Source organism: Rasamsonia emersonii (genome assembly GCF_000968595.1).
Source record: "Rasamsonia emersonii CBS 393.64 chromosome Unknown ctg1118621759659, whole genome shotgun sequence".
Taxonomy (NCBI): Eukaryota; Fungi; Ascomycota; class Eurotiomycetes; order Eurotiales; family Trichocomaceae; genus Rasamsonia; species Rasamsonia emersonii.
The window spans coordinates 1-23,785 of record NW_013563352.1 but is presented as its reverse complement, the minus strand read 5'-3'; the positions used below and the strand labels follow the sequence as shown (position 1 = coordinate 23,785).

At 49.6% G+C, this 23,785-nt stretch overlaps 6 protein-coding genes across 6 annotated transcripts; 3 read left to right on the top strand and 3 right to left on the bottom strand.

The window, feature by feature from the left end:
- Nucleotides 1-51: 51 nt before the first annotated feature.
- On the top strand, nt 52-2,285 carry T310_0037 (Malic enzyme; the record flags this gene model as incomplete). The annotated part of the gene is made up of 7 exons (XM_013477081.1): nt 52-129; nt 219-440; nt 511-886; nt 1,018-1,057; nt 1,177-1,443; nt 1,498-1,865; nt 1,939-2,285. 7 exons carry the CDS (start codon nt 52-54, stop codon nt 2,283-2,285), a joined length of 1,698 nt encoding a protein of 565 aa, XP_013332535.1.
- Nucleotides 2,286-3,145: 860 nt separating this feature from the next.
- Nucleotides 3,146-4,052, top strand: T310_0036 (uncharacterized protein; the record flags this gene model as incomplete). The annotated part of the gene is made up of 2 exons (XM_013477080.1): nt 3,146-3,450; nt 3,515-4,052. 2 exons carry the CDS (start codon nt 3,146-3,148, stop codon nt 4,050-4,052), a joined length of 843 nt encoding a protein of 280 aa, XP_013332534.1.
- Nucleotides 4,053-5,862: 1,810 nt separating this feature from the next.
- Nucleotides 5,863-6,303, top strand: T310_0035 (uncharacterized protein; the record flags this gene model as incomplete). Its single annotated transcript, XM_013477079.1, has 1 exon — nt 5,863-6,303. One exon carries the CDS (start codon nt 5,863-5,865, stop codon nt 6,301-6,303), a length of 441 nt encoding a protein of 146 aa, XP_013332533.1.
- Nucleotides 6,304-7,131: 828 nt separating this feature from the next.
- Nucleotides 7,132-13,150, bottom strand: T310_0034 (Oxysterol binding protein (Osh1); the record flags this gene model as incomplete). Its single annotated transcript, XM_013477078.1, has 8 exons — nt 7,132-7,162; nt 7,219-7,876; nt 7,950-8,784; nt 8,864-8,916; nt 9,252-9,921; nt 9,979-10,332; nt 10,394-11,817; nt 11,872-13,150. The coding sequence occupies 8 exons, from the start codon at nt 13,148-13,150 to the stop codon at nt 7,132-7,134; spliced, it is 5,304 nt and encodes a 1,767-aa protein (XP_013332532.1).
- Nucleotides 13,151-14,089: 939 nt separating this feature from the next.
- Nucleotides 14,090-15,273, bottom strand: T310_0033 (F1-ATP synthase assembly protein; the record flags this gene model as incomplete). The annotated part of the gene is made up of 2 exons (XM_013477077.1): nt 14,090-14,886; nt 14,964-15,273. The coding sequence occupies 2 exons, from the start codon at nt 15,271-15,273 to the stop codon at nt 14,090-14,092; spliced, it is 1,107 nt and encodes a 368-aa protein (XP_013332531.1).
- Nucleotides 15,274-16,926: 1,653 nt separating this feature from the next.
- T310_0032 (Polysaccharide synthase Cps1) lies at nt 16,927-19,246 on the bottom strand (the record flags this gene model as incomplete). Its single annotated transcript, XM_013477076.1, has 4 exons — nt 16,927-17,031; nt 17,630-17,921; nt 18,200-19,069; nt 19,209-19,246. The coding sequence occupies 4 exons, from the start codon at nt 19,244-19,246 to the stop codon at nt 16,927-16,929; spliced, it is 1,305 nt and encodes a 434-aa protein (XP_013332530.1).
- Between the last annotated feature and the right edge of the window lie 4,539 nt (nt 19,247-23,785).

Sequence of the window (23,785 nt, the reverse complement as noted above, 5' to 3'; positions counted from 1 at the left end):
GCTGTCCATGGCAATCAACACACACTTGTTGCGGCCATTTCTTTTGCAACGATGAGTAAATCAGGAGCCGCTTCCAAATTCAGCCATCTCCCTCGTGCTGCGAAAGGACCCATTGAATGTCCCTTGGAGGTATGTCAGCTGGATAGTCATCTCATGGAAAAATTTTTTTTAAATGTTGAATGTTGAATGGCTTCATCTGAGACTGTTATAATGTCCAGGGCTCCGCACTTCTGCAGTCTTCATACTACAACAAAGGATCGGCTTTCCCCGATGACGAGCGCCAGGAATTTCGACTGCATGGCCTCTTACCTCCGAATGTCCAGACGTTAGACGAGCAGATTAAGAGGGCCTATGAACAGTATTCCAGCCGACCAGATGATTTGGCCAAGAATACTTTTATGGCAAGCCTGAAGGCGCAAAACGAAGTGCTGTATTACAAAGTAAGTCTCTGTTGTTCATTCGCTGTTTTTTTAAGTCTTGAACCTATGCTGATATTTATCCTCTGACCAGCTCATCCAAACTCACCTCAAAGAGATGTTCAGTGTCATCTACACGCCCACAGAAGGTGACGCAATTCAGAACTACTCGAGGTTGTTCAGGCGACCCGAAGGGTGCTTCCTGAACATCCATGACCTAGACCGGATCGAGACCAGTTTGTCACAGTTTGGTGAATCTGGTCGGAATGAAGAGATCGACTACATCGTCGTGACGGATGGCGAGGAGGTATCGGATACATCCACCAGAACTAGCTTCCTGCAGCTGACATACCCGGTTCAAGATTCTAGGAATTGGCGATCAGGGAGTGGGATCGATCCTCATCTCGGTCGCGAAACTTGTTCTGACCACTTTATGCGCTGGGATTCATCCTTCAAGGCAGCTGCCAGTGGTATTGGACTGCGGAACAGATGTATCATTCCTCATCTCATCTACCGTCGATCCAGAACACTAGGGCTAACATTTGGTGGTTCTACTTTCTTCTCCAGAACCAAGCATTGTTGAATGACGAACTGTATTTAGGTTTCCGTCACCCCCGGGTTAGAGGAGAAAAGTATGACAGGTTCGTCGACAAATTCGTAGAAACGGCCCGGAAAATATTTCCCAATGCCTATATCCATTTGTCAGTCTCCTTTTTGCCTTTCCTACCGTCAGAAGTATCTAAATTAACAAATGACACAGTGAAGATTTTGGCCTGAACAATGCACGAAGACTTTTGGACAAGTATCGTCCGCGTGTTCCATGCTTCAATGACGATATCCAAGGTACCGGCTGTGTGACCCTGGCGGCTCTGATGGCGGCTCTGCACGTCAGCAAGATCACACTCAGCGAAGTTCGCGTCGTGATTTTCGGATCTGGATCTGCTGGTACAGGCATCGCCGATCAGATCACAGATGCCATCGCCACGGAGAGCAACAAGTCCAAGGGAGACGCCGCCAAGCAAATCTGGTTCGTTCTGCCATTTTCCTGAGAAACAGTAGTGGTCTTAATCCGTGTTGACAGGTGTCTTGATAAACCAGGATTGCTTCTCAAATCCTACAAGGACAAGCTGACTCCAGCGCAAGTACCGTTCGCGCGAGACGACTCGGAGTGGCCAAACAAGGAGCATCTGGACCTCTTTAGTGTCGTCAAGACGGTGAAACCGCATGTACTGATCGGAACATCCACCAGACCAAATTCTTTCACGGAGGATATCGTCAGGGAGATGGGAAAACATGTGGAACGACCGGTTATCTTCCCTCTGAGCAACCCGACCCGGCTGCATGAAGCCCAGCCTAAAGATATTAACGACTGGACGGAGGGCAGAGCCTTGATCGCAACAGGTAGCCCATTTCCTCCTGTGGAATACAACGGTGTCAAGTACGAGATTGGTCAGTCGCTTTATTCCACTTCTTCTTTCAGAAGTGTCAAGTCATTGTTCTAACTGTGACCTCCATTTTCTAGCGGAATGCAATAATTCCACTTGCTTTCCTGGCATTGGTTTGGGCGCAGTCCTGTCTCGAACACTTCTCCTGTCGGACAAGATGCTCGTTGCCGCGGTCAAGGCATTAGCTGCGCAGTCACCGGCACTTAAGGACCCGAATAAGCCTCTCCTCCCGGACGTTGTGGATGTCCGAGAAATCAGCGTTCACATCGCCAAGGCAGTGATCAAGTGCGCCATGAGGGAAGGTCTGGCGCAGGAAAAGGATATACCCATGGAGGATGGGGAACTTGATGAGTGGATCCGAACGCAGATGTGGGATCCAGAGTATCGACCGCTTGTGAAGCCGGCGAAGCCAAAGTCTACTTGATATTCATCTCTCCTTCATTGAGGAGCCATTGGGGAGTACCGAATTGAGACTGTTCTATGGCATGGTCAACCAGCTATCTTCTTTCCTCTAAAACCAGGGGAATAAGACCAAATGGATTTCCGTATGGATGGTATTGTATCATTCGCATGTACAGTATTTACCGTACGTACATACGTATGCTAGTACATAACGTTCGCCTTGACTAAGTCAGTATCTTAAGCTAGCATCAATCAACAGAAGCGATCATATAAATCATCAATGGATCGCCGTATCACGACCAACGTCATTGCAATTTTGGACTCGATGTCTTCGTGGCTGAGCCTGAATTTCCTTGCTGATAAGCATTCAGACGGAGTATTCCGAACTCACATCAGCCCCAACAGTCTTCGCGTATTTCTATGCCAAGGAGGAACTAGAGGCATTATTAATATATCGTATTATTATTGTGGCGCACCAAAGCCGCAAAATGGACTGCTGGTGGCGTGAGAAAGGCCTGCACAGCCCCATGAGTTGCCGAATTATCCAGAGAAAATAAGCCAAGAGCCAAGGCAATCTTGCAGTCTGCCTGCCCAGACTGCAACCACGACTATTAGTTCCGGAGTAGTTTCCATTATCTGATAACAGCGTTAGCAGACTAGCTGATGTCCCCCTTGAGGCTTTGACATTCTCCGTCGCGTGAACCATGGTTCTAGCGGGCCTCCCAAAAACTTTTGTCCATCAGCGAGTCACCGCTCCAGTATGACTATAATAAGCCATTAGCAGGTTACTTCTTTGACCATCTCTGGTCATTTCTTTCCATCCACTAAAGAAATACCCGTTTATTTCAGCTGGCCTGACGCCAGGTTGCTGGGACGTTCATTATGAGGATTTCTCTGGCTACCAGTCTTCTGCTTCTCACCTCTCTGGCCACTTCGCGTGCCATCCCTCGTTCCGACGTCGTCGCAGGTGATGTTGAAGCTGTGCCAGTCACGAATGATGCATTCGACCTGCCAGACTTGGAGAAGAGAAGAGGCGGTGGCGGAGGCAAAGGTGGCAGTGGAGGTGGCAGCGGAGGACGAAGCGGAGGCGGAGGGAGCGGATCAAGCAGTTCAAGCAGCGGATCAAGCCGAGGCAGTTCAGGAAGCGGTGGAAGCAGCGGATCGTCGTCGTCTTCTTCGTCGTCGAGGTCAGTAGTATGGCAAAAGATGACACCTGGTAATTCTCGTCTGAGGCTAACCATCATCGCATAGCAGGAGCAACGTAGGGGGGTTCACGAAAACAGGCTCAGGGACGCCCCGTACCTATGGGGGAGGATCTTACTATGCCGGTGGTGCCAGCGTTCCTTACACAGCAGGTGCAAAATCACCTCTGGGGGTTACACCGTACTTGCTGCCGCTCGGGGCCCTTGCGGTCATCTCGACCCTCTGGCTTTATGACGCCTACGCCTATCCCTGGAGCCGTCCGTACCAATACCACAATCTCACAACTAATACAGATGAAACCTTGCCGGTGGTTTGTCTCTGTCAGGAGTACTCGGAGTGCGGATGCGACAATAACAACAATAGCACCTACGTGGACTCGATCCTCGGGAATAACCCGACGAATTCGAGTGTAGTTTGGATCGCGACAGTCAATGGAACACGAACCATTTTCATCAACGGCACTCTGGCAAATGGGACTACGGCTGCGGATCCATCTGTGTCGGCGGCGCCCGCTGTCAGAATCATGCGTTGGAGCAGATACTGGGCCATTGTGGCCATTGTATCAGCTATGGTCTGGACTCTTTGATTGTGATACGGCCGTTGAGGGCTGTCTGATTCAGAGCGTAGGCCTCACCATCGTTATTATTCCCCCTTTTCTTTTGCTGGTTTCTCATGACAGTCGGAAGACGTTGGTTTATGACCGATGTTTTGGCTCTTTTCTCTGGCTATTGATGAAGTGTATGATACCCGGCAGTTGGCTGATGTCCTTTGAACTCTACCTGTTTGCTTTCCAAGACACATTATTATGCAGTTCACAATTTTTGCGACGAGATATCCACTCTGTCCTCAGGAACTTGCTCAGAAAGTATTTTTTTATGGGTGCAGGAAGGAATAATGAGTTAGCTGATATGAATAATGATGATGCCGGAACAATAAAATTAAATAATAATTACGGAGTAAACTGCCGGTCTGCTCCCGCGAGAAGGGGCGGCATAAAGATGTTCCTGCATGATGCATCCAGGCTGACTGCAACGCGGGCTTCCGAAGTCCTGTCGATCACATTTCATGCCGGGTAAGGGAACTGCCGATCAGGATGAAGCGCTAATCAGAGACGGTGTAACAAATCACACATCCTCTAGCGCTCACAGATGATGGGGGACTAATTGATTCACATAAACTGCACTGTGCATATATGCCGAATGACTCAATTAAGATCGTATTATTCTGAGCGCAACATCATTATTATTATTCTACTGCTGCACAGTGATTGATAAGAGCGAGTCCTGCCTAAGAACGGATCCACTCGAGATCCGCCAAACATGCTCCACCGGGCTGCAGAGTCTGCATTCGCCCGCACGCGCTGGAGAATGCATATCAACGACGGTCCTTCCAATCATTTTGCATCGAGTCACTCCTCGGCTTTGGAGATCCTCTCCTCGACTTCGCATTCATCATCAGTCCTCGCTTCTGAGCCGTCTTATTTCCTGTGATTATTGTCGTCGCTGCTGCTACTACTACTCTTGGCCCCCCGCACCGGTTACGTGCTTAGACTCTTCGGTTTTCTCCGATCTCAGCCTAGCGCCATACACCATGGCGAACGCGTCAGTTGATTGATCGATGGCAAATTGCGATCGCTTCACGGTCAACGTCTAAAATGAAGCGGAAGTTCCTGCATTTTGTCTCGAAAATCCTTTCTTTTTCTTTTCTTTGCTTTTTTTTTTTTGGCCGGCATGGCATGTCGCTGAGCCAGCGCATCGTCTTGGAATTCCACTCGTTTCCCCTCTGGCATTTAAACCACGTCGATCGGCCCCTTGCAATAGGATCCGGCCAATGTAAAAAGGAGATTACTTCTCCATCAAGACTCGGGGCCAGCGAATGCGATGGAGTAATGCTAATTAATACCTCAATTAGATGACGAAGACTGTCTGCTAGACTAGAGACTAGAGAAATACAACCGAGATTGGCTCCCATGCCTCTTACTACCGTAGGGTGCCTAACCTAACTGCTACGAGTTAATCTCAGGCACTAGCTTGTCAACCAAACACACCAACTGTGTTGTGCCCCCCTTTCCCTCTGCGCTGTCGCAAATGACCTCTTTCTGACTCTTCTCGACTGTCTTTTTCTTGGTCTCTCTCTATTCGAGCCAGTGTCACTCGTTTCGATTGCACTCGTTCTTAGACAGAAGAAAGAGTGAACATTCATTTAGCACTCTTGTCGCTGTCGTCCATTCATTCATTCTTTCAATCCGTCGGTCTATTTCTATCTATATTTGATAATATAGATCGCTCGCGATAATTACACTTCAGAAAGTCCAGTCAGTCCATCTATCATTCTGAAATAATAGAAGAGACAAAAAGAAAGTCAACTGCACAACCACAACCACAACAACCGCAAAGATGCTCTTCACCAAGGCCCTCCTGCTCCTCTCAGCGGCTGTTTCGCCCTTCGCGCTCGCACAGGAGACCGTCACTGTGTCTGGGGCACCTTTCACAACCACTGTCAAAGTCGTCAACGCCCACAGCACCCCGACTCCAACTCCGACTCCGACCCCGACCCCGTCCCCGTCCCCGTCGTCGACCCCGTCGTCGACTCACAAATTCGTCGCCTCTACGGGTGGCATCATCTTGCCGTCCCCGGGACGCTGGAACTCGACTTCGTCTATCAAGCCTAAGACTTCGTCTGTCTTCGTCACCGCGACCTCCCAAGTGGCCCCCGCGGAAAGCACTCCTGCCTCTGCGTCCTCAACGGCGCATACTGGTGGAGCAGCCTCTGGCCGGGAGGTTGCAGGCGCCATGATGGCCGGTGTCGTTGCTGTTGCGGGTCTGGTCCTGATGTGAATGAGGAATTAATTGAGAAGAAACGCGCCCAATTGGTTAAATAAAGAGTCAGAGGAAATACAGACAGGGGGTTTCCATTCTCAATGTTTCTCATCATCACGCGCTTGTCAATATCGACGAAGGTTAAAGAATGGGTATAACGTTGATGTTGATAACGAATGATGGAAGATAAATGGGTGGATACCTACTGCCATATCATCATCTTCATGCGGTATTGGATTATTTTGGTTGTTTTGTTGACGTTTCTAGATCGATATTTTCATATATATATATACCCTTCATACCCTTCCCCTTTTTGTTTTTTTACAATTCTGATCTGATACTTTCGATACCTTTATAGCTTCATTTCTTCATTCCACTTTGTATATCTATCTCGTTAATCATGGGCCGTCGCATCGCAGTCGCAGTGTTTGTGCCCCGAGTCATTGCATAATTTGCCCTATTGATTCACAGACGAGTCCTTAAAGCTCTCACAACGAAACTCCGGGATGGAATTGACGGCGAATCTGCAATCCGAGATCGCTATCCTCTTCTAGTTTCAAATACGAAAACATCTTATGTACATTACAGTACATAAATTTGTAAATGGAACTATGGTGCTTGAAATAACAACAGTTATCCTATCTTCTATCTCGGCAGAGAGGATCCACATTTGACTCTTGCAAACAGGATTTACGCTATAAATACAGAACACCGCAGTAGGGTCTTTGTTCGATCCAGAAGGCAGACGATGAGTGGAAGGCAAGATGGCTACAATACAAGAATTGGCGACATTAACGTCGCGTACAAATGAGAGGATGCCAGACATGTGGGCGTCGTTCCTCTTGTCTAGGACGGGTTCTTGTAAGTAGCCTCGTACCTGGTAGCATGCTGTGTTAGCAACCAGAAACGCAGATGAACATTGACGGAACATACCTCTTCCCTCTAAACGCCCACAGACCCCAGTTCCCGCAGGAGATGTCATGCGGATCCAGATCGTTCAGATCCCATCTCAGGCTTCGGAATCGGTTCTCCCCGGGCTCGAGCAAGATGTCGAATTCTCCCGCGCACTTTTCCTTGACCCAGTTCATATCCCTCTCCATATCCCATTGCGTGTATCCCGTGCACAGGATGGGCACCTTCGTCTCCAGGAGCTGCGGAAGAGTCTCTTCCCATTCATGAGCACTAGCAGGGTGCCCGAGACCCGGGTGGAAGAGCACAAAGCAGTCAAAGTATGGGTCATATGGATAGAAATACTGAGCTTTATGCATATTGTGGAAGTAATCAACGTAGGTAGTGATCTTCATCTGTGGGCCGAGACGGTCCTCAACAATGGCGCCAAATGGATTTTCCGGTGTGCGTTCCGGAAGAGGAAATTCGTCGTCTCGGTTGGCCATACTTTCCGGTCCGATGAAGATGAGGTTGATAAGGGCTCGGGGGAACATATGGGTGAGCTGAAGCCAGACTTGACGGGGCAGGGAAGACTCGGCACGAGCTCCAAGAACAAATATGCGGACTGGAGGAGCCTTGAGACGCAGCCCGTGTACGTCCGTTCCTTCTCCCATCTTGGGCGGATGCAATGTGTATCGAAGTGCTAGAAGATATCATACTCCATCAGTTTCATGCCGGTCTCAAAATTACAGTGACAAGGGTCGACAAAAACGCACCACTGAAGCTCTTAAGACCTTCAACGGTCAACCTCCCTCCTTTGCGGATATTGTAAGGACTCAATTCGTGCAGCACACTCCCGATGGTGACGGGATAGGTTAGCAACCGGGTCACTTGCCGCATACTCCTCTCATTGTTGATGGCTTCAAACTCGCGCGTATAGAGGAACGTGTCCCAATTCGTCATGTTGATCACAAAGTTGTCATCTTGGGGCCCGGGATATGAGAATTCAGGGAAGAAACGCCCCGAAACTAAATCATGATCATCCTCGTTGATCTGCCTGATGGTATCGCAGATCTCTAAATGCGCCTCATAATCATCCATCCAGTGTTCTTCAGAGCAATATATTGGTACTCCACAATCGGGGCACTCAAAGCGTGAGTGAGCTGGTGGGAGGCTCGCGTTCGGACTCTTTCGTGCTTCGGGGTCATTTGGAGAAGTCGGCAGGCGAGTCTGTTGATGACTTGGATGAGGACAGAAAGCATTCTGCATTATAAATGCAGCGCGTCGCCTGATGATGGGTGACGGCGAGCGCGAGAATGGATGAAATAGATTGTTGGGTTTCCGAAGAGGCCGCGTCTCTTCAGAAAGTCCAATAGTAGCCGCAGTCCGCAGGTTTCGACCACCATTTTTCGACACGAAGTTATTGGCAGACGGGACTGTCAGTCTCCGGTCAAGACGGCTCGGGGGGGTTCTCAATTGCGGATGATCATTGTACTTGGAGGACGAGCTTCGGGCAGTTGTTGAATGCGAAAAATTGCACCTTCCGCTTGGCTGAGGAAAACGTCTGAAGCGGCGGAAGAAGACTTGAGATTGAAATCTTGGTGACAGCACCTGCAAACAACGATTACAGGTGTATTCAGTCGCCATTTCAACAATCGTTGGCGGTCAGCGGAGATGTGTTCGTTCCTACTCTGCTGGACATCCTTGGCACATCCGACATGAACTTCCGGGATACCGAGTGTACTATAGTCATCACGTGACAGTTGCATGTACAGTACATACATACCGGAAACAGAAGCATATCAACGGAGACGGTACGGAACATTAAAAATTAATCGAGCATTATCAATACATATATAAGGCCATACATAATACAGACTACTTAGGTTGTAACCGCATCCACCACACTAGGGGAGGCTGTTCTCACCCAGAACAATCGCACAAGCAGCACCCAGAGAGAGTCGAGGGTCGGTGGTGTCAAAAGATATCCTCGCAAACACTCCAGTCACCTGTCTCTCTGCATTTCCAGTATTTGCCGTTGAAAACCCAGTACTCCTCCCCGGTTATTGGGCATTTACCCCTCGTAAACCATTTCGGAACGAACTCTTCACCTTTCCTCTCCCGTTCTCTCCGTTTCGCTCGCTGTTTCTCTTCGACTCGATGCTTTTCCGTAGCAGCAAAATCATACTCGCCTTCCTCCATTGCACGCTGATCGGGACGAAGTCGAGTGTCGGTGGGAGGCAGGTATGGTCGGAGTTTATCAGGAAGCGCATTCAGGGTAACGACGAACGGAGTCAGGTTGAATGGGATACCGCTTGGACGAGGATTACTCTGCCACACCAAGAATGTCTTGGAGGAATCGGAATCTTTCTCGGAGACTTCAGCCTCATATCCTGGCGTATGACGAGCATATATTTTGTCATTCCATCGCCCGCCGATACTCCATTTCGTAGCCCCCTTCGAATCGACAACTTTGCCGGTAACTTGATATGCGGATGACGTTTTCCATCCGCGAGGTTTAAAGTCCAAATAGCACATATCACCCGTCGTCCAATTCTTAATTTCCATTGGGCCGTAATTATCCACAGTGGGATTGCCCGTTATGATACCGACCACCGAAGACGTAACTTTCTTCCAGGTGTACAGTTCCTCCTTCCCTGTTATGGGACGCAGTTTCAAAAACCACGTCCCCAAAGGGTTTATATCAAAGGATTTCCCGTAGAACTTCGACTTGACGGCCGACTCACCCTAAAGACACCTATTAGTATTCATTCACCAGGGGACCATGGAGCTCGACACACGTACGTAGTAATCCCATTTGGCCGATTCAGCCCATGCAGCACCGATCGGTGGATGGTGGCTGACCTGTTCCACAAAGAAACGATAGCCCTTGTCCGGCCTGACGTACTCAAAGGTCTCTCCCAAAAGAGGATTAAAGGGCTTTGCTACCCGCCCGATTGTCGAGGCGTATTCACTTGCAGCAAAGGCAGCAACATAGATCATACGTTCCAAAGAATCTGCCCGGTCGGCAGCAATATCCAGAAGATCAGAATACTCCATGTCTTCTGCAACTCGCTGAAGAAGCGACGTGGGTTCGTTGAAGGAAACTGGAAGAGTCATCTTCGTCATGTCCTTGCCAATCATGGACTTAAGAATACCCTAAAGGCCCAGTTAGAGTCTGAAAACACAAAAAGATATATTGCACCTCTCGGCAACTTACCCACAGGGAGACCTTGGGCCGATTGTCGACCTCAAGTTTGAGTTTCTGTCTTGGAGGGTCCTCATAGCCTTTGAAGGAAGGAACTATTTCGGCATATTTAGCGGCCCGCAGATCGGCATTAACATCGTCCAGCGATGGTTTCTCCGCAGTAACCTCAGAAGTTGCCAGCTCCTCAACTGCAATCTCTCCAGAATCAATAGCATCATAAAATTCCTCATCATCCGACTCCGACTCAGCGAGATCGGCGTATTCAGAGATACTTTGCCTCCTCGATGATGAAGGACGGAGACCAGGGTTCTCACGCAGCCTATTGGTCTCTGGCTGCTGAGCAGGATGTTCAACCTGGCTCGCTTTCCCGGAGTCTTCTCTGGAAGCGTTGTCCGCAGTATTTTCTAGTGATTCAATCGCTTCGTCAACTTGCGCATGTGACAGCCCTCGACTAATTGGGCGACTGTTGCTTGCTGAAGCGTTCTCCAGGACCTCTTTGAGAGCTTTCTTGGTGCGCTTCCGCTTATCCTCGGACTCACCGATCTTGGTCTGCAATTCTTCGTGTTCCTGAACAATCCGGGCCATGCTTTCCTCCCACATCTTGCGTGTATCGGCCTCCTTATCCAGCCGGTATTGCCAATAGGCGTCACGGTCTCGCGATATCTTCAAGAGATCTGCCAAAAGTCCATTGAGACTATTCACGGCAGATTCGTACGCGGCCAGCGCCTGATCGACGGCCGGATCTGATATTGCCAGATCCGGGTTTTTTGACTTCTCTGCTTGAAGAGAGGCTGAAACATTGGCGAGAAGGTCCAGTTGGAGTTTCGCAGACTGGGCGGTAATATTGAAGGCATCTTTGTTAGCCGGTTGTACATCGCGACTAGACACGTCATCCCCATAATCGTCATATTCACCATCTCCATCAGGTCCACTCGTCATATGACTGACAACTCGGTTCACCTCATTCTGCGCGATGCTAGGGTCGTAGGAGCCGTAACCAGAGCCATCATCATCACCCGGGCTGCTCTCTGCTGCAGTCCGAGACGTGTGAGTACTGATCCGGGAAAAGCTGGCATTTGATTTCACAATTGTCGGGGGGGCCAATCCCCTTGCGTTCAGCTTGGAGCTCGTGGACGCGCTTGATTCTGCTTGAGTTTCTGAAGCCCGGCCCTCGATCTGGTCCATCTTCGCTTGACGAAGTAGTTCTGCGTCCCTGGTTCTCCGCTTCTCTTCCTCCTTTGCTTCGTCTTTCGCCCATTGAATTGCGTTGTTCAACGCCCAAAACCACCTTTTCGCTTCCACAACATGGTTGGCTTTCAGGTGGTACTTCACAGATGACTTGCCATGGATTTCAAAGCGGGTCTTGTCTTGCGAATCCATATGAAGTTTTGCAATTCGCATACTAATCGCACCTCGACAAGCCGAGCCGGCATCATCTGAACGAGGGAGTTAGGTTTCCCAGTGTCTGTCATTTCATAAAGTGGACTGACCTTGATGTTTGTAATAACTCAAGACGCCATCTTCGAGCACAAACCATCGAAGTTTATAGCCTCCTGTATAGTTGGTCCATTTCTTCAAGTAGCCCTTCATCTCCCGAGCATCTTTGCCGGCAAGAGCCACCTCTGCGCCCCCAGCCCGACCAGAGTTCGCTTGAGCGGCAGTGTTCCCAAGTATAGCTCTTTCTTGAATGCCACGTTGAGCTATGACTGCGGCAGGAGACTTTTTAAGAATCGCCCTCGTTTTATCATCTTTGGTGACGTCTTGTGGGAGTTTCCCTTTCTTGTCCCGGCGGAAGGGATCCGCGCCATGCATCAAAAGAATTTGAATGAGCTTCGTATCCTTTTTCCTTGCCCCCTCGTGCAGCAATGTGCCCCCTGTCTGGGCGGTAGCGCTATCCGTGACCAGTTCAAGGCTGTTTACGTCCAAGCTTCCTTCCACTCGGGGCTCTTCGAGGACCTTCTCCAACTTCTCATAGTTGCCCTGCGTGACAAGTTCCTGGATTTCTTTCGTCTTGCGATCGATGAATAGAGAACGAGCAAGCTGAAGCTGCTGGAAAATCTCTGGAGTACGCGCAAGGTCGAGAGGGGCTTGGCCCCGATAGTTGACAACCGAGTCGTCGATCTCTGGTCGGTCGAGTAATGCTCGTACTATGGAATCTCGTCCAAGTTGAGCCGCAAGATGGAGAGGTGTATTGCCCTCACGATCGCGAGCATTGATATCAATCTCGTCTCCACTAGACAGAACATATTCCACAACCTGCGGCTCCGCACACTGGATCGCCAGATGAAGAATCGTAGTGCCCGAGGCCGCCGCCATGCCTTGTTGATCTTTCGACTCCCTGATGGCTTTCGAGATCGCAGTCGTGTCTCCGTTCCGCAAGATCTCAAAGAGACGGAAAGCACGCACTGACTGTTCAAGGGAAACGCCTCCATTCTCAGTAGTCCCACGAGATCCGGGCTTTCCCGAACTCTCCTCGCTTTGATTGGAGACTATGGTCTCGAGATTACCCTCACGGGAAGCACTCGGGGAATCCGTCATGTCTGGTCCTGCCTTGCGGCGAGTATTGTTGCGAATATTCGTTAAAGAAAGAGACGAATGGTGATGACGTTGACCATTTGTGTAAGAGGACGACGCAGCAGTGGATGTCGGCGAGCCGTCTTCGAAGCTGCGGTTGTCATCCTCTCTATCCTCAGTCTTGGACTTGTCGCGATGAAGGATGGAGAGCGCTAACGCACTCTTGGACCGTTTATGGCTGAGTTGACGTTGCATGTTAGCATAGACTCCAATAAGGGCGGGACAGAAAAGGAAGGAGTGCTTTGGGAAGGAAGACGGCGCAAGAGGCCATGGAGCCAAGCTCGACGCTGTTCGCTGTGCCTCGAGCGGCTCCTTCAGCCTTCTCAAGCTGAGAACAGCATGGTTGTTGCCTAGAGCGTTGAGCAGAGCTCTCCGCAGCTTCCTCTTTGCCCATATCCATGGTCGTTGCGTATCGAACCGGTGGTTGATTCCTGTAAATGTGGAGAACTCACCCCTCGCTCTTCTCTGTCATTTTCTCACTCTGTTCAACATCAGTGCATCATCCACCAGCCGTTAGGAGGAGTCCTGTGGAAGTGATATCTAGGAATAGGATGTCAGAATGAGAGCAAAAGGATGGGCCGGGCCAGGAGGTGAACTTGTATGTATCTTTGACTGTTGTGACGCGACATGCTGGCAGGTCGCTCAGCGGGTCACCCGCCTAATAGTCAGGAGCCGATCATAGGCCAATGTGAATGGGCGGGCGACGACGGGCCACCGCCGACACGGGATTGCCATAATAATAAAATAGCCTTTGACTACGGTTTTGTTCATCTTTTCTTTTGTCCCTCTTTCATGTTCTTTTTCGCGATCTCGGAAGGCATTATCAGTTTCTCTTATTCGCTACCTAATCAGGAGAACATCGAATAAGTCCACCGAGTGGGCGCCGTTGTCCATCCTGCTGCAGGCAATCGACGCGATCTGTAGATGGATACAAGTTACAACTGGAGACTAGACGTAGGCCCTTTAGGGCCTCGTAGGATATTTTCCAGCAGAGATGTATTATTTACGCTGGGATCCCCAGATAAAGACATGCTTTGGGTCATCAGGATCTATCCAACCATCTTTTCTTGCAGTTAATATACATACATTTTTTTTCCCCCGGGAGGGGGCTCAGAGCCTAACTCGTTCGCCCTTTCACCTTGTCTCTCCACTGACTAGAAGTATAACGCTCCCGAGTTGCCTCTTCAGGTCCTCTCGGTCCACATCGTGAGAATCTTCAACCTCTCCCCACATATCGGTCTGATGTCTTACTTCGAGACTTGACGCCTCAGCTGCCTCTTCAACACCAAATCTTGGCCTCCCGTGTCGCTGTAGATGGCGGAAATGCTCACTCCACTCCACGATTAATCGAACTGCGACAAGTAAGCTCTTACTAGCGATCACTGCTCTCTCCAGGGCAGCCAACTCGTAAGCGGGTAGATCCAAGATCCATTCCCGAATGACATCTATCGTAGCTTGAGGCTGAGAGACCGGCATGATACTGTCTGCGTCAAGGATAGGTTTGATTTCAATGCCTGGCCACAGTTCCTGAGTCAGAAAGCCGATTATTTGCTGAGCCACTCTCATTTGCTTATTGCGTAGAGTTTCGCGCTCTCCTGCTTCCGCTTCTTCCACGGGTTCTGGGTCATGGAACTTCTTCTCCGGCACCCAGCAGAGGAGCGTATCTGTCTCCAGATACCGCATAACAGTCCTCAAAATCTCCTGCCTTATTTCCGTCCGGCCACGCTGATCTTCTCGAGCAATATCGTCTGCGCGGGAAGTGAGCGAAGTGAGCGGTATCATATGTTGTTTCAGAGCCTGTTGAGCGGATATGAGGAGATCCCACTCGAGCGCGATTGCTTCGGCAAGATGACTTTTGGTCGATGGGATCGTCAGGACAGTTTTGGCCGGAGTTCGGATTGGTCGTGTATCTAGTAACACCTGGTATCCATCTGGATCAGAGGTCACTACGTCGGCTCCTGGAAGAAAGATGGGTGTGAACAGTGGAGGGTGAAAGGGGGAAAGGTACCTGGAGTCTCTTTGACATGAACATCCTTCCAAAATCGCTTCCTGATGGTCGTGCTAGGCTTCGAAGGCTGTGTCGGTGCTTCCTTTCCTTCTTGTATCAACTCAGCTTGCTTCTTGCGTTGCTCCACTGGCTCACCAAATCCAGGCGCAGGAACCGGAGCTTTAGGGGGAGGTCCATGGGCAGTAACCGGATGGGCAATGGCCCATAATCTCGACGAACAGTGAAAGCAACGAGACGAGATCCTGCTTCGAATGGAAGTGGTTGTTGACAGCGGGGAAAGCACCGCAGACGAGCGAGGCAAAGTTCTCATGATGTCTAAATAATGACGACAGCAATCTTGTGAATTCCCAAAAAAAACCGCCGGCTGTGCGCTAATAGAAGTCCATAAAAATATCTTCACGAGAATGATATAGTAAGTGTCAGAACGAAAATCGTGCGCGCTTAGTGTAGATATATCAAAATGTCTGCGGGTTGTATGTACCCTACTAGGTAGGTATGTACAGTACAGTACATACTGTATCTTCGGTTGGTCTGACAAGGGTAGCTTGGGATTAGCCAACGAAGTTATTGCCACCGCCTGCCGCTGTCCCCACATACAAGGCAGAGAGACATCTCTACTCCGTGGTAATCCGCAACGATGTACAGTATACATTTCATCTCGCTGGGAATTTCTTAAATTTAGATTACTCACCTTCTTGAATCATTCGTTATTATATGACGATCATCATTGAACAGATCCTATTGCCCGGCCTAGAGTCGATCATTCTTTGGCAAATTGGCTGTATAGAAGAATCCTGGGGAAGGCGCTTACTTATAACTAAAAACTCTCACACTTTGAATAGCTTCTGCACCGTTAACTCAGTCGAACGGGTTGGCAGAGATCCACTAGGTTTTTTTTTAACACTAGGAAGAAAAAAATTACCAAGGTCTGGTCGAAAACGGAGGCCTACGTTTGGAAACAAGCACTATTCAAGAAGCAGGGAGAGCTGTTAGGTGCCCTCTTATCTGGATGTTTGCGGCTAGGCGGCGAGGTAGGTAAATGGCATGTTTTAGATTCACGGTTCCAAAGCCAGGCAAGTTGGAACAGGAATAATGTGGGAATTCACTATACATTACAGGTAGCAGCAGCTTAGAGAACATACTCTGGTCGAGAGGAAGGGCAAAAAGTATTTTGGAAGAAACAGAATAGAAGACTCTGACCAGACGAGAAAGGATTTAATGCATTGCAAACCATGAAGAGAATAATAAGAGAAAAAGAAGCCACCCATCCGTCTTCTGGTCTAGATGGTGTCGACACTGATCTGTAAGAAAAGAAGGAAATGCTTTTGTATTGTTACACAAGCACCCTCAAGAGAAAAACCACCATTGTCAACCTCTCCCGGCTTTATTAATTAAGTCCGAATCCATTTTTTGATGGAATGATGCAGTGGTGTTGTTTTCCCAACTGAGGTCATCACGTACTGCAAGCAGAGAGCAACACACAACAGCAGAAGGAAAAATGAAACTGGCAAAGTACAGGAGAAGAACTTTTTTAAAGCAGGAGAGAAAGGGCTTAGTGCAGAAATAGCAAAACCTGCTAACTGTTCTGCAAAAATCACCATCCTTCTGGAAATTAGTTACAAAAAAAAAAAGAAAAAGAAAAAAAAGAATAAGAAAACTTTCGTTTCAAAAAAAATTCGAATGAAAAGAGGCATGCCATCGTAAAGTTCGCGATTAGATCATTAGTAAGAACGGTCTTCAAATCCTAGAATCGGTAAGGCCCTGTGCCCGTGGACTCGGCGGAACAATAGTCAATCGCCACGCTTTGGGTGGTTCTCCGAAAAGAGGACGGTGTCTGTGAGCGCGATAGGAAAATTTCTAGCCGGAGAGGATCGGTTCAGAAAGAGCTGAAGCGACCGAACCGAACTCATTGCGACAGAGCCAGATGTGCATCAACAGAGAGCCGGCAGCGTTAACCAACTACCTAAGCCAATATGTCGAGCTTCTGTTTCTGCCGTTCAATGTCGGTTCGCTTCCTCATGCGTTCGGAGTCATTGGCATCGGCGCCTTCTCGGCTGCCCCAAGTGGTCTGTAAATCGCGTAAGACTCGGGTTAGCTGCAGGCCGCTGCAAGTAGCTGGCTAATGACATAGGCAGTGGATGGGCTGATCCTGGCCTAGACTCAGGATAGTCTGCATAGTGGAACTGGTGATCATCATCACCCCGGAGCGGGTAGCAAATCCATATCAAGATAACAAACTTTCAAGCACGGGGTTTGAAAGGAGGGTATCATGAAAGACATTGACCACAAATTCCTTGGCCCCTCCTTGGAAAAAGACAATGAGGAACGATTTCTGGGGACAACTGTCGATGAAACGCAACCAAGGCATCACAGCAAGACCTTCAGAAGGCCAGCACGGTGGAGAGATTGCAACGAGAAGGGCAAGTAGTGGCACCGGGGCGGGGGAGGAAAAGCACAGAGTGGCCAGTCGGAGGTTGCGACGGCTTAGGCCAGTTCACTGCGGATAGGCCTTGGGGGCCTAGGCCGTTAACCCAAAGCACTAACGCTCTAGGCACAGTCAAGCCCCCTGCAGGCCACCCTAAAGGCCCTATAGGAAAAGGCACTTTCGGAGATGACCAAAAAAAATGCAAGTCTTGAGTTGTTTGGGAATTTTTTTTGCAACTTACCACATTGAGAGTGAGAACCGCATACATCTTGATCACGCCATGGAAATAGCCGAAGAGAATGGAGACGGGCAGCAAGAGAATGTCGACGGGATAACGGATGTAGTGGCCAAGCAATTTAATGAACTTGCTGATAAACATCCAGGTCAACAGCGCTCGCATCGCCAGCGCGTGCGAGTCTCGATCCCAAGATTCCGTGGCCTTGTGGCACAGGTAGATGAGCGCCATGTCACCCAGGAGGGCTGGAGGCGACAGCGTAGTCAGATGGACGGCATAGGTGCTCCATGGCTGGCGGCTGCAACACAGACCCTTTGGTTAGCGTACGTCTTATACAACTCTCGTTTTTTAGTTCATGTGTCTTGCCAAACTAGGACATCCCCACCCGAGCGACGCAAGTCCTCGTGCGCCGACCCGCTTGCCGTGGCCCGGTCGATTTTCACCATGACCAAGCCACGTAAACCACAAGATGAGGTAGCGGGGATTCAACCGGAGCTAGGTAGCTCGACTAAAACGGGCCGAAGCAAATGGGAGATTGCGGGCAAACCGGCATCAAAGGGAAAGTGCGATACTTACTACCAGATATACCTCTCACTGAACATGCTGGTCAAGTTGCTCCTCCAGTTGCTCCGTGACCACCGGGCGCATTGCTTCAGAAACTTGGGGTTGTCCTCCAGCGTGGTCTTGACCTCGACTTCCGGATGATACTGGATGTAGGTTTCCCAGCCGTGGGAGACCATCCACCGCGTGATGAAGTTGTCGTCGTCCGCATTCAACTGATATTTTCCGAACCACCAACCCTCGTTCGTGAAGGCGTGCGTGAAGCCCTCATCTTGTAGGATCTTGGTCCGATATGCGACAGTCCGTCCGGAAAGGCATGGAACCCCGCCATCCATGTGGGTGGTGGCAGCGCAGTCAAAGTTCCTCCGCTCCAAATACAAGGCACCCAGGAAGCCCCAGATGCGCTGAGAAAATGTAGGGTTGACAGCCCGACGCAACCGCTGGCAAGTGACGACTCCGCCAAATCGCTCGTCGGTGTCGAAGGGTGCCAGAATCCAAGGGAGTGCAGTCGGTGGCCAACTCACATCATCGTCAGCAAAGACAGTAATCTCGGTCCGGACCTCGGGGATTGCTCGAGTCATCTGACGCCGTTTATTGGGATGCGTGACCGTGAAGAGACGAACTCTGGATTGGAAAGCGGGCATAGCTTCCAACATCTTCTCGGCTTTCTTGCGGTTCGCCTCGATGGTCACAAGAAGGAGCTCGAACGGCTGATTCTCGAGGATTGTCCGAATCGTTTCGACCAGATCGTCTCCACACCCCTCCAGGGACGGTATGATGACCGTGACATCTTGCGAAGTCAATCTAGGATTTTCGGGGATAGGAATGGGCTTGAAGGTGTAAAAGGCAACTAGGTTCACCACTAGGCGGACGTAGCGGTAGAGACTGAATGGCAATAGTGTTAGCATAAATACCAATTTAAAGGGCTTCTGGCTTGAATCTGCAAAGATGCAAGCTTTCAATGTGAACGAAAGAAAACAGCAGACAGCAGTCGTGTGATAAAGAAAGAGAATGGGATACTGACAAGAGGATGATGAAGCTTCGCATAAATGGGAAAGCCATGATGAAGCAGACGTTCTGGCTGACACTAGAGACGAAGACGACTTCCCATATGATTTCTGTCCAGCTGCACACTCAGAGGATTCTGAAATGTGAGGTTGATTGAACGAGCAGAGTATTAAAATGAAAGATGGTTCTGCAGCACACGTTGCCACTGAGGGATATAAAAAGAAACAATGAGCAGGGTGAAGAGTGAAGGGCAGAATGTGAAAGCGAGTGAATTGGTCGGCAACAACCTGTGCTTCTCAGAGAGAGAAGGCAATGGAAGCTTTTTTTTTACAACGAGGAGCTAGATTGATCCATTCCGGCCTTATAATAGCATGATGGACAATTGTTTAATATGTGGTACCTATGGACCAAGGCGGAGTACTGCTCAGGACAAATAATAAAAGAAAAAAGAGTACGACCAGGGTTCAAAGGATGCATGAGAAAAAAAAAGTTACCTGGTGGGCTCCAGTTGTTTGTCATTTTGAGTGTCATGCAGATGTATTTTTGCCTGGCGCGTCATGGCCCTGATCTAGATGGTACGATGTTTCCGGGGACAGATAGAGTGGAGGGGGGTTTGCCGCCGCCGATGCAGCTAGAGGTGACATGCAAGCAGGGGCCAGGCCACCCGGTGGATGTCGGATGCACAGGGCGCATTGGCGGAGGTGGCCAGTCGGGCCTAGCAGAATGGGCCACTAAAACGGCAACGTCCAGCGTCTTTCTGTACATCATCCAGGCGGGAAGGGGAAGCGAGAGCGACTTGATCGTGATCAGGGTGCGGGTGGTTCATGGACTAGAGCAGACTGGGGCAAACTTTCAACCAGCCTCTTCCCACTTAGTTAGGTAGTGTCTTTGCCTCGAGTGGAGAAAGCTAGGAACTAGGCGGCAGGCCCTCGTGCAGTGTCCACCAGAGGATGGGGACAATTCACCGGCCAGGTCTGGTGGTGGACTCAGGCATGATAAGAAACAGCAGATGGATTGATGAAGCGGCTAATTATGTACATACAATGAAAGCACCTGGATGATGTGATGTTACTATAGATATAGAAGACGTTACGTGACCGTCCACCCAGACTTCAGACCGAGAATCTGTGCTCGGGGCTATCTGCTTCCGTTGATATAAAGAATCATTTGGTTCCTTATCATTCTTCATATGGAAGCGCCGGAAATGGAGAAGATATCCATCAACTGGGACAAAGGATCGTGGTCTACCCAAAATTAGGCAGATCTCGTTTATCGACGACTCTCCGGGTCGTCCTTACGATGCCTTGTTGAGTTTTCCATCTCAGATAGCTCTTTGGTTTCCACGGGTATATCATTGTGCTTCGAAGTTCCCTCTGTTCCAAACCGGAAGAATCGTCTTGGATAAAATCATTCGAGGCAATAGAGACGAAATAGAACTTCCATTGACCGTACACCATCAAGAATCGGCCACTCGGAACGCTGTATGGTAATTTCTAGCTTTGCAACCGAAAGGAATTAGATCATAAACGAAGTCAGGCTCATTGGCGAGAATCTTGATGACAAAATAAAGATTGGAGCAGAAACTTGGCCTTGCTGTACTATTACTCTTTTATTTAACTCGTTGATTTATTTTTTTAAGACCTGTCTTACGGAGGAAACCTGTCATCCGCATTTCATCAAATGCATGCGGTTTCAAACTTTCAAGTCAATTGAGATGCAACGATCTCATGTCAGGTCTCTAAAGAGGCCCAGATTGGTCTGAACGGTCTCTGCTGTCGCCAGAAGAATCTTGGAATATGAGTGTTGATTGGTCAGCTGTGCGTCATGTCTCTGCTGTCTTTGAGAGTCGAGAACGGCCATGATCCTAGCAGCGATCAGGGTGACTTCTCCTGCAGGCGGTTGAAGCGATTGCATGCATAGCATGGCGACTAACCAGGAATGGATGCACATACAGAATAAGGATGCAGCTTCGGTGGTGGAGACCTGTCGCCGAAGATCCTTTATAGAGAGCCACATACAAAGAGAGCGTAAAAATTAGAAACGCGTGTTTCCAGGACCAGAGCCTTCTTGCGCTCTCTCCTTTCTTCTCAGAGTGAAGGGCAAAGCGGGAAAAATACCGATGTCAGAATAGTGCGAATTGACTGGAGGACCGAGAGCTGTCACACTGATCTGCAATAATAATCCCTTGTGGACTGTATCCGTATCGCCCATGCGTAATAATTCCAACCTTTGCCGATCCTAGAATCAGTATTGGAATGGCGCTTATTCTGTCTAGCCGAATACTAGCAATCCTCATGAGCGTCTAAATACATGTATGATGACTTGGCTGAGCTGCGAGCTCGAGTTGAATGGCCGACGATGATGATGCGCGAAGCCAGCGAGTTGCATGAGGATCGGCGTGGAGAGGATATACTTAAGAGGTAGGCACTTAGACGAAATCCGGTCAGCTTTCTCGGGGCTGTTCGAATGACCCAAACCTTGCCCATATCGTCAGGCGTGGTCATTGGTGGTACCAAACTTCATAGAAACTCAACGTTGCTGAATAGACTCATTGAGCTCGTGCACTCAGCCATGGTCGCTCTCTCGCAAAAGGTCCATGCGCAGACAGGTCTGATAGCCAAAGAATAGAGTACCTAGATCCTAGATATTGAATCCGGGGACGGTCGTCAATTGTCATCAGCGACCTCCTCGCCGCGGCGATCAAGAAACTGGCTATCATCGCTTCAGCCTCATGAGGAGGATAGCTTGTTGGTTTTAACCTCTTTCTTCTCTGTACAGGCAAAACCTTGCCAAGGACTGCATGGCCCGAATCGCCGCAATTGCTTAGTAGTGCCTCTCGCGCTGGGTATAACTTCGATACTAAGGCATGTAATAATGTGCTAGGCTTGCTAAGATTAGGTGACCAGGTCCACAGGCCCGTTGACTCGAGATTCCGACGTTAGCAGTTTGCCGTCTCACAGTAGTGAATCATCAGGTATTCCGATTGTCTTCCGTTTTGGAAACCCCGAAACAACCACCAGATCCTTAGCGTCCTCCAGCATTTTCGTTATCGTAACCATGCAGGAGTGGCGGCCTCCACTGGGGCCGTCGTGGTGTTTCTTAACTTCCGACTAACCGCAAGCGTTGGCCATCGTAGGCCACTAGGCGGCTGGTATCACGATGACATGCAGCCCACTGGAGGTGGACTAGCTGTGCTGGAACTTCTGTAGTTGGTTAGTGAGGGACGGAGGAGTTCCTCCCTCCACACATGCCGTACCTGCCTACCCAACCTAGGTAGTCCGTACTGCGTATAACAACGCGTAGGTAATGGTCATGAGTTATGAGCATGGCTGAATTGTACTCCGTATGTTTGTTTTGACCCTCGACCGAGTCACACCAGGACACAACCGGTAATTGCATCTGAGCGCCTATTTCCCAGCTCGGTTGGGTGCATAACGACTCCAGGTTCTAGAAGAGGTTACCTACCTGCTTAGGCAATTGCGGACGTTCCAGACATACCTAGCTAGAGCCATGGCGGCTTACTCGGTCCTAGGCGCAACCGTTGTCCTCCGCACTGCGGAAGAGCAGTGGGCAGTTGGACAGGATACAAGGGAAAGAGTTGTCCTCGTTTCCACCTGTTTCAGGACGGCCCTCACTAGCTCGTGGAAGCTCTGCGCGGGGATAACTCGGGCGGAGGACGGGGCTCTCGACTCCAGGACATGGCGGTCATTGGCCGTCATATATCAGTTATTTGAAATCCAGCAAAAATACAGCCAAAGAAAATCTCCGGTTGGCTCTGCGCAGTCCGATTTCGTTGTCCTTCGCAGGCTCGGCCACCTGGGCAGCTCCTGCCCCGTCCTAAGGCTCGGCAGGGCCTGCCTAGCTAGTTCCTGCGGAGATCATGCAGCTAGCCCGATTTGGGAGATCCACAGCTGGCAAGAACTGCCGCTCGCTGAAGGTCATTGATCGATGTGAAAATCCACTGCCTTGCGGGTGTTAACCGCACGAGTCCACTACGCGGTTATTATTACTATTACAGACCTTACCGAGTGCTCGTGTCCATGCTCCAGACCGGAGTTCCATTCCTGATCCCCACCGCTCGAGGATTGCGGTCCTGCCAATGTCACCTGGCAGCCCAGGTCGAGATTCCTGAATCGCCAGCTCCACAGTCGCAATGGACCTCGGAATGGGCCTCTTGAGAAGGAAAATGGGAGGGAAAATAACCGGCAACGATAGTAGCAACAAATGTGTTTGATGAGGAGCATCGTGCCGAAGGCGAGATCGCGCTAGGCGGTTCGTAACCCTCACGATCCTGTCCTGCAATGATTATAATAATAATATAACGTGATCTATAACCTAGTCGGACAAATGGCCTAGTCGGACACTTCCCCACCATCATACAGCTTCACAGTCAAATTTCACCACAACTATATAGAGAAATCATCTAATTACATTAAGAACTATTTCTTGTACGCTGGGAGCATGTACGGGCAGTATGCCCAACTGTTCCACATATACTGCACTGACGTGCAGCACGTTTTTGTGGTCTTTCCTCAGTAACCTCAACCACCCTACTCTCCTCTTCATTAGCTCTTCGTACACGATCTATCCCTG